Source organism: Capricornis sumatraensis, chromosome X, assembly GCF_032405125.1.
Source record: "Capricornis sumatraensis isolate serow.1 chromosome X, serow.2, whole genome shotgun sequence".
Taxonomy (NCBI): Eukaryota; Metazoa; Chordata; class Mammalia; order Artiodactyla; family Bovidae; genus Capricornis; species Capricornis sumatraensis.
Genome location: NC_091092.1, coordinates 132,603,343 through 132,621,247, shown reverse-complemented (window position 1 = coordinate 132,621,247; position 17,905 = coordinate 132,603,343). Strand labels below are relative to the sequence as shown.

The following is a 17,905-nucleotide window of genomic DNA, read 5'->3' as shown; positions in this document are numbered from 1 at the left end:
TCAGGGCACTTAGGCAAGAAAAAGAAAAACCATCCAGATTGGAAAAGAAGTCATACTATTTGTATTTGCAGCTGATATCTATATGGAAAATTTTAAGAAATACAAACCATACATACACAGAAGCCTGTTAGAACCAGTAAACAAGTTGAGCAAGGTGACCTGATGCAAAGTCAATACATGAAACCAATTGTGTTTCTATGCGTTAGCAATGAATAACCCAAAATGATATTATATAATCATTCCAGTTGTAATAGCATCACAAAGAATAAAATACTTAGAAATAAAAATAATAAAAAGTTGAAAACTCATACACTGAAAACTGTAAAACACCACTGAAGGGAATTCAAGATCTAGGTAAATATTCATGTCTTGTTCATGGATTAGAAGACCTATTAATTACTAAGATGGCAGTGCTTCAAAGTTGATTTACAGATTCAGTGCAGTTTCTGTCAAAATCCCAACTGCTGCCCCCACTTTTTTTCTTAAACAGATTCGGACAAGTTTGTCCTTAAATTCATATGGAGATGCAAGAGACCCAGAGTAATAAAAATAGTCTTGAGTAAGAACAGTGATTTACTGTTCATGGGGTTCTCAAGGCAAGAATACCGAAGTGGTTTGCCATTCAAAGTTGGCATAAAGCTCAACATTCAGAAAATGAAGATCATGGCATCTGGTCCCATCACTTCATGGGAAATAGATGGGGAAACAGTGGGAACAGTGTCACACTTTATTTTGGGGGGCTCCAAAATGACTGCAGATGGTGACTGCAGCCATGAAATTAAAAGACGCTTACTCCTTGGAAGAAAAGTTATGACCAACCTATATAGCATGTTGAAAAGCAGAGACATTACTTTGCCAACAAAGGTCCGTCTAGTCAAGGCTATGGTTTTTCCTGTGGTCATGTATGGATGTGAGAGTTGGACTGTGGAGAAAGCTGAGTGCCGAAGAATTGATGCTTTTGAACTGTGGTGTTGGAGAAGACTCCTGAGAGTCCCTTGGACTGCAAGGAGATCCAACCAGTCCATTCTGAAGATCAGCCCTGGGATTTCTTTGGAAGGACTGATGCTAAAGCTGAAACTCCAATACTTTGGCCACCTCATGCAAAGAGTTGACTTATTGGAAAAGACTCTGATGCTGGGAGGGATTGGGGGCAGGAGAAGAAGGGGACGACAGAGGATGAGATGGCTGGATGGCATCACTGACTTGATGGACGTGAGTCTGAGTGAACTCCGGGAGTTGGTGATGGACAGGGAGGCCTGGCGTGCTGCGATTCATGGGGTCGCAAAGAGTCAGACACGACTGAGCGACTGAACTGAACTGAAGAACAGTGAAATTGAGGAACTCACACCTCTTGATTTTATTAATTTTTAAACAATTTTAAACTATTTTTAAAATAGTTTAACTATTTTTAACTATGTTTAGATGATTTTTTTTAATTTTTATTTTTTTAAATTTTGGCTATGCTGGGTCTTCACTACTGTCTGGGCTTTTCTCTAGTTGCAGAGAATGTGGGATACCCTTCAGTTGCAGTGCGTGAGCCTCTGATTGTGGTGACCCCTCTTGTGGAACACTGGCTCTAGATAAGCCACCTTTAGTAATCATGGCACACAGGCTCAGTAGTTTCAGCTTTTAAACTCTAGAGCACTGGCTCATTAGCTGTGGTACATAGGTCCAGTTGCTCTGTGGCATATGGAATCCCAGGCTAGAAATTGAACCTGTGTCCCCTTCATTGGTGGATTCTTATCCACTGCACCACCGGGAAAGTCCATCTCTTGATTTTAAAATTCACTATAAAAGCATTAAGACATTGTGGTGTGAACATGATAATAGAAATAAAGACCAGTAAAATAGAATTGAGAGTCCAGAAATAAATCCAAACATTTATGATTGATTTCTTGACAGTGGTGCCAAGACAGTTAAGTGGAGAAAGATTAGCCTTCTAAACAAATGATACTGGGACAACTAATATCAGCATTCAAAAGAATGAAGGTGGACCTCTACCTTCCATCATCTAACAAAATGAACTCTAAATGGATCAGAGTTGAAACTATAAACCTGTTAGAAAAACCATAGGGGTAAATCAGTGTGACCTTGGAGTAGACGGTGGTTTCTTAGGTATGACCCCCAAAAAGCACAAGCAACAAAGGAATAGATATATTGTACTTCATTAATATTGAAAACTTTTGTACCTTAAAGGACACCATCAAGAAGGTAAAAAGACAGTTCTCAGAATGGAAGAAAATATTTACAAATCAGACATCAGAAAAGGGACTTGTGAGTAGAATATATAAATAACTTTTATAATGCAACAATAAAATGACAAGTGGCCCAGGTGAAAAGGACAAAAGATTTTAACAGATTATTTTGCCAAAAAAAATATGTAAATGGGTGATAAACCCATAAAAGCTGCTCAACATCATTAGAGAAATGCAAATTAAGACCAAATGAGATACTACTTCACACCTACTAGGATGGCTGTAATCAAAAAGACAGAATAAAGTAACAAGTGTCCATAATGATGTGGAGAATTTTGAACCCTCATACATTGTGGGTGAGAATGTTAAATAGCGCAGCCATTTAACAGTTGCCATTCCTCAAAAAATTAAATACAGAGTTATCATGTGACCTAGCAATTTCACTCCTAGGTGTATGTCTCAGAGAACTGAAAATGTGTGTCTACACAAGGAGTTCTACACAAAGGTTCATAGTAGCATTATTCATAATAGTGAAAAGTGGAAATAATCCAAAGTTCATCAGTTGATGAATGGATAAACAAATGTTCAGTTCAGTGGCTCAGTCATATCTGACTCTTTGCAACCCCATGGACTGCAGCACACCAGGCTTCCCTGTTCATCACCAACTCCTGGAGCTTGCTCAAACTCATGTCCATCGAGTAAGTGATGCCATCCAACTGTCTCATCCTCTATCATCCCCTTCTCCTCCCACCTTCAGTCTTTTCCAAGCATCAGGGTCTTTTCCAATGAGTCTGTTCTTTGCATCAGGTGGCCAAAGTATTTGAGTTTCAGGTTCAGCATCAGTCCTTCCAATGAACATTCAGGACTGATTTCCTTCAGGATGGACTGGTTGGATCTCCTTGCAGTCCAAGGGAGTCTCAAAAGTCTTCTCCAACACCACAGTTCAAAAGTATCAATTCTTCAGCATTCAGCTTTCTTTATAGTCCAATTCTCACATCCATACTTGACTACTGGAAAAACCACAGCTTTGACTAGAAACCTTTGTCGGCAAGTAATGTCTCTCTGCTTTTTAATATGCTGTCTAGGTTGGTTACACCTTTTCTTCCAAGGACCAAGCAGCTTTTACTTTCATGGCTGCAGTCACCATCTGCAGTGATTTTGGAGCCCAAGAAAATAAAGTCTGTCACTCTTTCCATTGTTTTCCCAGCTATTTGCCATGGAGTGATAGGACCAGATGCCATGATCTACATTTTTTTAATATTGAGTTTTAAGCCAACTTTTTCACTCTCCTCTTTCACTTTCATCAAGAGGCTCTTTAGTTCCCCTTCACTTTCTGCCATAAGGGTGGTATCATCTGTGTATCTGAGGTTATTGATAGTAACAAATGCTAATAAACAGTAAATAAACAGATGTTATATAACCATAAAATGAAAGATTATTCAGCCATAAAATGGAATTAAATATGATACATGCTCCATTACAGATGATCCTTAAAAACATGCTGAGTGAACAAAGCTAGTAGGAAATAAAAACTCATATTTATAAAAACATAGTTACAAAAACGGGCAAATCCATAAAGACAGAAACTAGATTAATGGTTGTCAGGGAGAAAGGAAGATGAGAGATTGCCCATGGGTGGAGATTTCTTTTTGGGTGATGAAAATGTTCCAAAATTAGATAGTGGTGATGAGTTCCACAACTCTGAATATACTAAAGAAAAATCATTGATGAGTAAAAAAGTGAATTTTATGGTATGTAAATTTTATTTCAATAAAAGCTGTTATGAAAAGTCAGCTTTATAGCACTTCAGTTACTTTCAAGTACCATAGCTTCAGACATGCCAACTCAGATTTTTTGAATTGAAATTAATGAAAATGTAAATGTTATGTAGAAATTTTTAAACATAATTAGCCAAAGTAAAAATGCAGTTTTCTGAACTACTGTTTAATGTTCATTATCATGCTGTTTTATTTCCTGACTTTTTCATTGATGCTTTTGCAAATTTAATTCAGGATTTCTCTTTTAATTCCATTAAAATGTGCTTAGGAACTCATGATGGAAAGAAGGTTAAAAAGTTTATCAAAATCGCATGATAGAACAAAATTGTAGTTACAAAATAGCCGTATTTGATAATTTTATTCTTGAAGATTCTATAATATCATCGTAACTCTTAAGCTGCAGGGCTTAGGAGAAAGGCACAGAAGTTTAAGGTTAGGGTGGAAAAGTCTGAGTCTGGCTCACACACATAAGAGAAGGGCTTTTTCTTTCTCTTCCTGACTTCCCATTTTAGAAGATTTTTCAGATTGGGGATTTATCAGAGAAGCATAAGGCAAATGACTCTTCCCGTACTGTTGTACAGGTAGTGAATCACAATGCATTTTGATTCATTGTCTGGAAATCTTAGAAGTCGGAATCATTGATGGATTTGTTCAGAGGCCAAAACCATAAGTTTGTTAATGAACATCAAAGTAATTTAATTCTCCAGAATCTTCCTGGAACATTTGAAACCCATAAGGCACAGTTAAAGTATAAATGCCTACAGGGATTCAGTTCAGTTCAGTTGCTCAGTTGTGTCCGACTTTGTGGCCATCCGACCATCTCATCCTCTGTCGTCCCCTTCTCCTCCCACCTTCAATCTTTCCCCAGCATCAGGGTCTTTTCCAATGAGTCAGTTCTTCGCAAAAGTATTGAAATGGCCAAAGTATTGGAGTTTCAGCTTCAGCATCAGTCCCTCCAATGAATATTCAGGACTGATTTCCTTTACGATGGACTGGTTGGATCTCCTTGCAGTCCAAGGGACTGTCAAGAGCCTTCTCCAACACCATAGTTCAAAAGCATCAATTCTTTGGTATTCAGCTTTCTTTATAGTCCAACTCTCAGATCCATACATGGCCACTGGAAAAACCACAGCTTTGACTAGAGACCTTTGTCAGCAAGTAATGTCTCTGCTTTTTAATATGCTGTCTAAGTTGGTCATCGTTTTTCTTCCAAGGAGCGAGCATCTTTTAATTTCATGACTGCCATCACCATCTGCAGTGATTTTAAACCTCAAAAAATAGTCTCTCATTGTTTCCATTGTTTCCCCATCTATCTGCCATGAAGTGATGGGAACAGATGTCATGATCTTAGTTTTCTGAATGTTGAATTTTAAGCCAACTTTTTCACTCCTCTTTCACTTTCATCAGGAAAGTGAAACTTTAGTTCTTCTTCACTTTCTGCCATAAGGGGTTAGAGAATGTGAATATATGTGAATATAACTATCATGCCATGGAAAAATACATATTAACAGATTTTAGCCCAAACTAATCTCAGAGGACCTACATTAGCACATACGGTAAGTAAATCGAGAAAGAGAATGAAAGGAATTTAATACAGTGATTGTGTTTTTCTTCAGCTGCTTTCAAAATTGTGAAAACCTGGCTTGGTCCAGAAGCAGTGAGTTTGTTGAAGTTTACGAGTAAAAGTGACATCCAAGACTATGTCAGTGTAGAATACCTGCCTCCTCACATGGGTGGAACTGTAAGTACAGTACCTAGAACCTGTTTTTAAAATAAGACTGGGACATGACACATGAGGCTGTATTCTTTCCTCAACAGAAACAGAAAAGCAATATCTAAATAGCCTAAGAAAAATTATAGATACTCTATAATAGAAACCAGAGTTACAGACATTTTTTATTAAACATCTTGAGTTGTTATTTTTGAATAGGTCAAGTTTTTATATGATTTTAAACTGAAAGATACTAAGTAAAAGTATTCAGAATTGTACTGCTGTGGCTACCATCCTGTTCTCTCTAGTTTAATTCTTTTTTTTTTCCCCCAGGGATCTGTGTTACCTATATTAAAAACTATACTAAGTATGTAATATAGAAACAACTATAGTATTCATATATATATATAATTCTTTTTCCCTCCCATCATGGTTTTAACCAAGTAGTGTATTTATACACTATTGTGTGTGCTGCTTTTTGCTTCACAAAATCTCTTAGAAATCATTCAAAATCATTATGTGATAAGCTGTCTTGTTCTTGTTTGTGGCTGCATAGTGACTGCATTACACTGTCTAGAGATAGCCCATAAATTGTTTAATGAGTGACTATAAATCACTTACTTGCCTTTTGATGTCTCTTTAGTTTGATTTCGGTTATTTACTGTTGAACAGTTTTAATTTAAAAGTTAATATATACTATAATATTTTTTGGAAATGATCTTACTACTTACAAATAAGAGACCAGAAGTAAGTAGAAATGTGTTAAATTTTTAATACTCCATAGCAGTGAAACATAATTGGATAATGACTTTTTTAAAAAAATAAACTGTGAAACCTATGGATTTTGTATGCTTTAGGTTAATTTGATTGGTAATACTTCAGTTATTTGACTTTGGCAATCTACTTTGTACTGGCAAAATTACGTTCAACTAGAATCAAAGGAGTAGCAAAATGAAAAGTTTTTGTGTATCCTTTTCTGTGTTTCTTTCATTGGAAAAAACCTTGAATTGGTAATTTCTGGGGGAAGTTATCAACCTTTTGTTTGTACAGTACATTTGGAACCTATGAAAGACTGGATAAAATATCTGAACCAAAATTGACTCTCCACGAGAGTGGTTAGAATCAAAGGAGTAGCAAAATGAAAAGTTTTTGTGTATCCTTTTCTGTGTTTCTTTCATTGGAAAAAACCTTGAATTGGTAATTTCTGGGGGAAGTTATCAACCTTTTGTTTGTACAGTACATTTGGAACCTATGAAAGACTGGATAAAATATCTGAACCAAAATTGACTCTCCACGAGAGTGGTATATTATACAGAAAGTTCTCAGCAGCTTTTGGCAACCAGCTAAGGATGATTCTAAGAAAAGAAAGGAAGAATAGTATGAGGTCCCTGCTGCTGCTGTTGCTAAGTCGCTTCAGTCGTGTCCGACTCTGTGCAACCCCATAGACAGCAGCCCACTAGGCTCTTCTGTCCCTGGGATTCTCCAGGCAAGAATACTGGAGTGGGTTGCCATTAATACTTAGGAACTGAGACTCGTTTATTTTAAAAGATATAAAATATATATATCCTTATGTCTGAGACTGTTTCCGGACTATCATAACTGGACGTAGTCCTACAGAGAACTCCACAACACTTCAACTCACTGCAAAGGAAATTGGGTGGGATGAGGGTAACAAAAATAGAAATTTTTTCATATAGAGACATGCACAACTATTTCTTCAGCCAAACTGAACTTTAAACTGGTTATGAGTATCTTGATTCCTAGACATCTGAAAAACCAAATGAAAAGTGTCTTATTACTGAATGATGGTCATTAAAGATGATTTCAAAGATGTTTCTTTTTCTTCCCCTAAATATTGAATTATTTCTGTATTTTTTTAACGTTTATTGTCAGTTTCAGGTGTTCATCAAAATGAATGAATCGGTTGTACATATATCCATCCTATTTCAGATTGTTTTCCCATATAGGCTATTGCAGAGTGTTGAGTTCCCTGTTCTATATAGTAGGTTGTTTTTATTAGGTTGGTGCAAAAGTAATTGCAGTTTTGCATTGTTGAACTTTGCCATATTTTTAATATATATATTTTATTGAAGTATAGTTGACTTACAGTGTTTCAGGTGCACAGCAAGATGATTCAGTTATACAAATACACATATATTATTTTGAAATTATTTTGCATCATAGGTTATTACAAGATATTGACTATAGTTCCATATGCTACACAGTAAAACTTTGTCACTTATTGCATATTTATTTTTTAATTAGAAATCTAGTATTCTAGTCATACTAAGTCAAACAGGTAGAATCAAAATGTCATAATTTTTAATATAAATTTATTTATTTTAATTAGAGGCTAATTACTTTACAATATTGTATTGGTTTTGCCATACATTGACATGAATCTGCCACAGGTGTACATGTGTTCCCCCTCCCACCTCCCTCCCCATCCCATCTCTCTGGGACATCCCAGTGCACCAGCCCCAAGCAACCTGTATCATGCATCGAACCTGGACTGGCGATTCGTTTCATATATGATAATATACATGTTTCAATGCCATTCTCCCAAATCATCTCACCCTTGCCCTCTCCCACAGAGTCCAGAAGACTGTTCTATACATCTGTGTCTCTTTTGCTGTCTTGCATACAGGGTTATCATTGCCATCTTTCTAAATTCCATATATATGCGTTAGTATACTGTATTGGTGTTTTTCTTTCTGGCTTACTCCACTCTGTATAATAGGCTCCAGTTTCATCCACCTCATTAGAACTGATTCAAATGTATTCTTTTTAATGGCTGAGTAATACTCCATTGTGTATATGTACCACAGCATTCTTATCTATTCGTCTGCTGATGGACATCTAGGTTGCTTCCATGTCCTGGCTATTATAAACAGTGCTGTGATGAACATTGGGGTACACGTGTCTCTTTCAATTCTGGTTTCCTCGGTGTGCATGCCCAGCAGTGGGATTGCTGGGTCATATGGCAGTTCTATTTCCAGTTTTTTAAGGAATGTCCACACTGTTCTCCATAGTGGCTGTACTAGTTTGCATTCCCACCAACAGTGTAAGAGGGTTCCCTTTTCTCCACACCCTCTCCAGCATTTATTGCTTGTAGACTTTTGGATAGCAGCCATTCTGACTGGCGTGAAATGGTGCCTCATTGTGGTTTTGATTTGCATTTCTCTAATAATGAATGATGTTGAGCATCTTTTCATGTGTTTGTTAGCCATTTGTATGTCTTCTTTGGAGAAATGTCTGTTTAGTTCCTTGGCCCATTTTTTTATTGGGTCATTTATTTTTCTGGAATTGAGCTGCAGGAGTTGCTTGTATATTTTTGAGATTAATTCTTTGTCAGTTGCTTCTTTGCTATTATTTTCTCCCATTCTGAAGGCTGTCTTTTCACCTTGCTTATAGTTTCCTTAGTTGTGCAGAAGCTTTTAATTTTAATTAGGTCCCATTTATTTATTTTTTGCTTTTATTTCCAATATTCTGGGAGGTGGGTCATAGAGGATCCTGCTGTGATTTATGTTGGAGAGTGTTTTGCCTATGTTCTCCTCTAGGAGTTTTATAGTTTCTGCTCTTACATTTAGATCTTTAATCCATTTTGAGTTTGTTTTTGTGTATGGTGTTATAAAGTGTTCTAGTTTCATTCTTTTACAAGCAGTTGACCAGTTTTCCCAGCACCACTTGTTAAAGAGATTTGTCTTTTCTCCATTCTATATTCTTGCCTCCTGTGTCAAAGATAAGGTGTCCATAGGTGCATGGATTTATCTGTGAGCTTTCTATTTTGTTCCATTGATCTATATTTCTGTCTTTGTGCCAGTACCATATACTATCCTGATGACTGTGGCTTTGTAGTAGAGCCTGAAATCAGGCAGGTTGATTCCTCCAGTTCCATTCTTCTTTCTCAAGATTGCTTTGGCTCTTTGAGGGTTTTTTGTATTTCCATACAAATTGTGAAATTATTTGTTCTAGTTCTCTGAAAAATACTGTTGGTAGCTTGATAGGGATTGCATTGAATCTATAGATTGCTTTTGGTAGTATACTCATTTTCCCTATATTGATTCTTCTGATCCATGAACACGGTATACTTGTCCATCTATTAGGGTCCTCTTTGATTTCTTTCACGGTGTTTTATAGTTTTCTATATATAGGTCTTTTGTTTCTTTAGGTAGATATATTCCTAAGTATTTTATTCTTTTTGTTGTAATGGTGAATGGAGTTGTTTCCTTAATTTCTCTTTCTATTTTCTCATTATTAGTGTATAGGAATGCAAGGTATTTCTGTGTGTTGATTTTATATCCTGTACCTTTACTATATTCATTGATTAGCCAAAATGTCATAATTTTTTAGGTTCATAAGTTTTCTAAAATATATATATATTACACATTTACATATGTGTATACAAAAGTTTTTCTACTATACTTGATAAAGGCTTGAGAAAGAGTATCCAAAAAAAAAAGATGGAAAAAATTAGAGAACATAAACTAAATGAAATGGGAGCCCTGAATATGAAATAGAAAAAGTGAAATAAACTAGATAAAACTAAAAGATCATCATATAGTCGAGTTGTTTTTAAACATGACTGCTCATTAGAAACATATCTGGAGCTCTGGTGAGAAAAAGAAATACCTGAGCATTTGTATTTTTCAAAAAGTTTCAGGATAATTCTGATATCCATCTGGATTTTAAAAAGTGATTACAAGTTTTTTTCTGTTAGATCCTAGTTTTGGTGATATAGAGGTCTATTGTTTTTCTGTTGGCCAATCATGATACAGTGGTATTAAGTGAATAATCACAAAAGTAAAATATGTTTATCAGTTTTCACAGTCAATAGCCAGACAAAAAATAAAAGTTAATTAAAATTGCAAGCCATAATGGGAACATGATTAACTTAACAATATAAAATAGTAACGTACAACTGGGGGGAGGGGTTCCAAGCAGAGTGATATGGTAAACTAGAAGTACATACATGCACATGTTTTCATCCACCCAGCCAGTCTAAGTCTTTTGATTGGTGCATTTAATCTATTTACATTTAAAGTAATATCAATATGCATGATGTTGTCAAAAGCTTTTTCTGCATCTACCAATTTAATTATTTGGTTTTTATTCTTCTGTTTGTTAATATGGTATATCACACTAATTAATTGGCTTGCATTGAAGAATCCTTGCATCCCTGGGATAAATCCCACTTGATCATGATGTATTGTTGGGTTTGGTTTGCTAGTATTTTGTTGAGGATTTTTGCGTCTGTTTATCTGTGATATTGGCCTATAATTTTCTTTTTTTGTGCTTTGTCTGATTTTGATATCAGAGTGATGAAAATCTTTTAGAAGGTGTTTGAGAGTTTTCCTTCCTCTGCAGGAGTTTCAGAAAAATAGGTGATAACTCTTCTCTAAATGTGAGATGTAATTCACCTTTGAAGTCATGTGGTCCTGGACTTTGTTGAGAGTTTTTAAAATCACAGTTTCAATATCACTTGTTATTGGTCTGTTCACATTTTCTAGTTTGTTCTGGTTCAGTCTAAGGATTTGTCCATTTCTTCTAGATTGTCTGTTTTATTGGCACTTGTAGTAGTGTAGTAGTAGTCTCTCATGATCCTTTGTATTTCTGTGGTGCTTATAATAATTTGTTTTTCATTTGTAATTTTACTGATTTGAGCCCTCCCTTTTTTTCATGATGAGTCTGGCTAAAAGTTTATCAATTTTGTGTATCTTTTCAAAGACCCAGCTTTTGGTTTCATTCATATTTTCTGTTGTTTTGTCTCCATTTCATTTATTTCCACTCTGATCTTTATGATTTTTCTCCTTATGCTAACTTTGGATTTTGTTTGTTCCTCTTCCCTAGTTGCTTTAGGTGTAACTTTAGGTGGTTTATTTGAAATTTTTCTTGTTTTCTGTGGTAAGATCATATTGCTGTTAACTTCCCTCGTAGAATTGCTTTTGTTGGTTCGCATAGGTTTTAGATTGTCATGTTTTCATTGTCATTAGCCTCTAGGTATTTTTTTTTTATTCTGTCTTCGATTTCTTCAGTGATCCATTGGTTTAGTAACATATTGTTTAGCCTTCACATGATTGTGTGTGTTTTTTTGCTTACAGTTATTACATGTAATTTAATTCTAATCTTACAGTGTTTTGGTCAGAAAAGATGCTTCTTATGATTTCAGGTTTCTTAAATTTACCAAGGCTTGATTTGTGGCCCAAGATATAATGTATTCTAGAGAATGTTCCATGTACTCATGAGAAGAAAGTGTATTCTGCTGCTTTTAGATGGAGTGTGCTGTAAGTATCAGTTGGGTTTATCTGGTCTAATGAGTCATTTAAGGCCTATGTTCCTTATTGAATTTCTGTCTAGATGATTTGTCCATTGGTGGAAGTGGAATGTAAAGTCCCCCATTATTTTCTGTTTATTTGTTTATTTTCTATTTTTTGTTAAACTTTTTATTTTTTACTGGGGTATAGCGAGCTAACAATATTGTGATCGTTTCAGATGAACAGTGAAAGGTAAAGTCTCCCACTATTGTGTTACTGTTGATTTCCCTTAGCATTTGCCTTGTATATTGCGGGTCTCTGTGTTGAGTGCATATATATTTATATTGTTATATCTTCTTCTTGGATTGATCTCTTGATCATTATGTAGTGTCTTTGTTTGTCTTTTATAACAGTCTTTATTTTAAAGTCTGTTTTGTCTGATATGAGTATTGCCACTCCAGCTTTCTTTTCATTTCTATTTGCATAGAATATCTTTTTCCATCCCCTCACTTTCAGTCTGTATGTGTTCGTAGGTCTGAAATGAGTTTCTTATAGGCAGCATATATGAGTCATTTTTTTATCCTATTCAGGCAGTTTGTGTCTTTTAATTGGAGCATTTAACCTATTTACATGTAAGGTGATTATTGATATATATATTCTTATTGCCATTTTTTAAAATTCTTTTGAAGTTGTTTTTGTAAGTCTTTTTCCCTCCTTTTTTGTTCTCGTCTCGTGATTTAGTGTTCATATTGCTTTTTATTTTGTGTATCTATTGTGTATCTGTTGTAGTTTTTTGGTTCACATTTCCCATAACGTTTTTTTAATATTATTTAATTTTTATTGCTCTGGGTCTTCATTGCTGTGCACAGGCTTTCTCTAGTTGCAGAGAGTGTGGGCTACTCTGTAGTTTCAGTGTGCAGGCTTCTCATTGTCGTGGCTTCTCTTGTTGCAGAGCATGGGCTCTAGAGTGCACAGGATTCAGTAGTTGAGGCATGTGGGCTCAATAGTTACAGCTCATGGGCTCTAGAGCACAGAGTGGTTGTGGCACATGGGCATTAATTGCCAGAGGCATGTGGAATCTTCCTGGGCCGGGGATTGAACCTCTGTTTCCTGCATTGGCAGGCAGATTTTTATCTACTGCACCACCAGGGACGTCTTCCCATAAGGTTTTGATATAGCAATCTATCTATCTATATGTATATATATACAACATTGTTTTAAGTTGCTGTTCACTTAATTTCAAATGCATTGCCCATTTTCCGCATTTGTACTCTCCTCACAGTTGCCGGTTTTGATACCATATTTGTGTGTGGATGATTTCCTACTTTTACTGTATGTTTACTGGTAAGGTTTCCCATGTGGATTTTCATATTTCTAAGTTTGGCCTTTTTTTTTTTTAAACACCTAAAGAAGTACCTTTAGCATTTATTCCAAAGCTGGTCTGGTGATGCTGAGTTCGCTTAGCTTTTGCTTGTCTGTAATGTTTTTGGTTTCTTTGTGGAGTCTGAACAAGAGCCTTGCTGGTTAGAATGTTTTTGGTTGGAGATTTTCTCCCTTTTGTCAGTTTGAATATATCATGCTACTCTCTTCTGGCCTGCAGTTTCCACTGAAAAATCAGCTGATAACTTTATGGGAATTTCCTTGTATGTTATTTGTTGCTTTTCCCTTGTTGCTTTCAATATTTTTTCTCTGTATTTTAATTTTTGTCAGTTTGATTAATATGTATCTCAGGGTGTTCCTTTTGGATTTATCCTGCCAGGGACTCTCTACACTTCCTGCTCTTGGGTGAATATTTCCTTTTCCAAGGGAAATTTCAGCTGTAATCTCTTCAAATAGTTTCTCAGGCCCTTTCCCTCTTTCTTTCTCATTTCTTATCATTTTTCATTCTATTTGTTTTGTTCTGCAGCCATGATTTCCACCACTCTGTCTTCCAGTTCATTTATTCATTCTCTGCCTTAGTTATTCTGCTATTAATTCCTTCTAGTATATTTTTTATTTGTATTGTGTTTTGATTTTTAGTTTTTTTAATTTTAATTTTTACTTTATTTTATTTTACAATACCTGTATGCAAGACAGCAAAAGAGACACAGATGTGTAGAGTGGACTTTTGGACTCTGAGGGAGAGAGAGAGGGTGGGATAGAGTTTTTTTTAATTATGATTTATTTTTGGCTGCACTGAATCTTTGTTGCTTTGTGTGGGATTTCTCTAGTTGCAGCAAGCGGGGGCTACTCTTCATTGCAGTACATGGGCTTTTCATTGTGGTGGCTTCTCTTGTTGTGGAGCACAGGCTCTAGGCACACAGGCTTCAGTAGTTGTGGCACATAGGCTCAGTACTTGTTGCTCGCAGGCTCTAAAGTGCACCAGCTTCAGTAGTTGTGGCACATGGGCTTAGCTGCTCCCTGGCATGTGGAATCTTCCCCAACCAGGGATTGAACTCATATTGTCTCCATTGGCAGGTGGATTCCTATCCACTGCGCCATTAGGGAAGTCCCAATTATTGAATTGTTTATCTTTAATTCTTCATTCTCTAAATCTTTTATCTCTTTGTTAAACATTTCTTATATCTTCTTGGTCTGTGCCTCCATTCTTTTCCCAAGATTTTGGATCATCTTTACTATCATTACTCTGAATTCTTTTTCAGCTTGATTGCCTATTTCCTCTTCATTTAGTTGTTCTTGTGGGTTTTTATCTTGTTCCTTCGTCTGAAACATATTTCTGTGTCATCTTATTTTGTCTAACCTTCTGTGCTTGTAGCCTTCTTTGTGCAGGCTACAGGATCCTAGTTCTTCTTGTTTCTGGTGCCTGCCCTCAGTGGGCAGGGCCATGTCAAGGGGTGTGTTTAGAGGCGTCTTTGAGCTCAGTAAGGGCTTCCCTGGTAGCTCAGCTGGTTAAGAATCTGCCTGCTGTCCAGGAGACCCCAGTTCGATTCCTGAGTCAGGAAGATCCACTGGAGAAGGGATGGGCTACCCACTCTAGTATTCTTTGGCTTCCCTTGTGGCTCAGCTGGTAAAGAATCTGCCTGCAATGTGGGAGACCTGGGTTAGATCCCTGAGTTGGGAAGATCCACTGGAGAAGGGAAAGGCTACCCACTCCAGTATTCTGGCCTGGAGAATTCCATGGACTCTATAGTCCATGGGGTCGCAAAGAGTCAGACACGACTGAGTGACTTTCACTTAACTTCACTTGAGCTCAGTATGACTTGAGACAGCCTGTCTGATGCTGGGTGGCGCTGTGTTCCTGTCTTGTTGATTGTTTGGCCGGAAGTATTTCAGCTCTGGAACCTGCAGACTGTTGGATGGGGCCAGGTCTTGGTGCCAAAACGGGGACCTCCCTCTGGGAAAGCTCATACCCATCAATATTCCCTGAGGCCTCTGCCACCAGTGTTCTTGCCTCCATAGGGAGCCACAGCCAACCTGCACCTCGCCAGGAGACTATCCAAGACCCATAAGTAGGTCTAGACTCTTATGGAGTCATTGCTTTGCCCTGGGGCCCAGCTTTTGAGACCTTGTGTGTACTCTCCAAGAGTGAAGGATCTATCTTCCCCCAGCCCTGTGGAGCCTGCCCAGGCGATAGACTACTGGGGCAGTGGTCAGGGTGTGTGGACCACCGAGGAGGTAGCCCCTCCTGGAGCCCACCAAGTCAAAGGTCAACACATGTTGAAAGAGCCTGCAGTGACAGCCTCACCCTTTACATGCCTCTGAACAATGGCACTTTGCTTCTATGGCGTCCCAGGCTTCTTCCACAAATATTCCTGGTTGTAGAGCTCCACCCTCCCATCCCTTCAGGCTATCTCGTCACCACGGGCAGCAGGCTTTCCCCAGGTCTGCTCTCTCCAGACCCAACGTTCCAGCATCCAGCCCGTTTGCATCTGCAGACACATCTCAGGCTGGGGTGCACAGGGTTGTGGACCACCTGTGGAGGTCTCACTCTGTCCTGCCTGCCACAGACTGGTTGCTGTGTTCTGTAACTCCTCTTCTGTCCCAGCTGATAGCCCTGCCAATGAGGGAACTTCCTGAGGTACAGGAACCTCTCCTCTCTTGCACCTCCCTCCTTGGGGTGCAAGATCCCATTCAGCTTCCTGTATTCTTTCTTTCTTTCATTCTACCTGGTTATGCAGAGATCTTTGTTGTCCTTTTAGCTGCCCAAAGTCCTCTTCTAGTGTTCAGCATGTACTCTGAGAATTGTTCCATTTGTAGGTGTATTCTTGATGTATTTGTGGGAAGAGGTGAGCTCCATGTCCTCCTACTCTGCCATCTTGACTTCCTCCCCCTGAAGCACTATTTAAACTTCATGTTTCCTGCTTTCCTCTTCTGAGGCCTTATATTTCACTTTTAAACCTAGAAAAACAAAGTATGGTTCATTTCAAAAAGTATGTGTCATTTCAGATACTAACCTTGGTTAAAATAACTATTTGATTGGTTTGTTCTGTTAAATAATTTGCCAATACAGTTGTTGTTTCTTAAAAGTAGTTTTTACTGCATGCTATTAATTTTATTTTTTTTATTTTTTTTTTGCTTTATAAGTTTTTTTTTTATTTTTTGTTTTAATATTTTTTTTCCTTTATTTTAATTTACAATACTATATTGGTTTTGCCATACATTGACATGAATCAACCACAGGTGTACATGCGTTCCCAAACATGAACCCCCCACCCACCTCCCTCCCCATAACGTCTCTCTTATGGATAGAAAAAGGTATTTTATTTCCCTTCTCGGTTGCTAGAGATTTATTTCCTCAGAATTGTAGTTATAATAGTAAAAGGACTACTGTTCATTAAAGTACATTTTTCCCCTAAATACATACACACTTCCTTAAATAAAACAAACAGTACCAAAGACTGAAAATTACAACAGCACAATGAAAATTAAAAGTATGTCTACTTTCCTAAATCACTGCCGCTGCAATTCCCCCAAGTAGTCACTGTTTCAGAGTTTTTTCTTCTTCTAGAAATACTAAGTCCATTGTTATTGTTTTTTACTGTAGTCATTATATGCTATTTAGTATATTATTCTGTTGTTTTTTTAATATCATTTATTTTTAGGTCATACCATATTGATTGCTAGAGATCTAATAGATTCTTTAAACCATTGCAGAATATTCCATTGTGTGGATCTAATGATGTATTATTATTATGTTCTGTTTTAAATACCGTTAATTTTCTAACCTTTTACCATTACTAACACTGATTCAGTGAATATTCTCATAATGAATTCTTAATACATGGAAGCAGCAGTATCTGTAGAAGATAAACTCCTTGAATTGAAATCATTAGGTCAGTTGTTACATTTAGTTTAAACTTCAATAGCTGATTTGTGATACCTGTTATCAATTTCCCTGTAAAGAGATTGTGCCTATTTAATGTATGAGAATGCTTGAATCACATCCTTGCCAACACCACCTATTTTCCTTATTTTAAGCTTTGTCAGTCTCAGGTAAAAAATAGTTAACTATGGTTTAAATTTGTACTTTTTTATTGTAAGTGATGTTGAGCATTTTTTAATGGTTTAAAAGGCAATCTATTTTTTTCTATGAACTCTCCATCATTCCTTTATTCCTTATTTTGTTGAGTGGTTACTCTTGTTGATTTTTCTATATTAAGAAAAAGTGGGTTTTGTTGCTCTTATATGTAATACATATTTTCCCAGTTATGGACTTCTTAAAAATGCTTTGTTTTTTAAGTTTTTTTTTTTTTTTTTTTGTGGTTGGTTGATTTATTGGTTGGGTTTTGTTTGTGTTGCCATTCAGAAATGTTTCCCTTTATTGTTTATTTTCTGTTGGAGTATAGTTGATTTACAATGCTTATTGAGAGTGAAAATGAAAGTTGCTCAGTCGTGTCTGACTCTTTGTGACCCCATGGGCTATACAGTCCATGGAATTCTCCAGGCCAGAATACTGGAGTGGGTAGCTTTTCCCTTCTCCAGGAGATCTTCCCAACCCAGGGATTGAAGCCAGGTATTGAACCCAGG

The 17,905-nt window shown here is 36.8% G+C and overlaps 1 protein-coding gene across 3 annotated transcripts in view; it reads left to right on the top strand.

The window, feature by feature from the left end:
- Positions 1-17,905, top strand: part of MOSPD2 (motile sperm domain containing 2) — an 89,349-nt gene that overhangs the window by 34,244 nt on the left and 37,200 nt on the right. For all 3 annotated transcript variants that reach the window (XM_068962089.1, XM_068962090.1, XM_068962088.1), the window contains exon 8: positions 5,590-5,714. In XM_068962089.1, the coding sequence (XP_068818190.1) occupies positions 5,590-5,714 (125 nt within the window). The remainder of the gene's footprint in view (positions 1-5,589; positions 5,715-17,905) is intronic.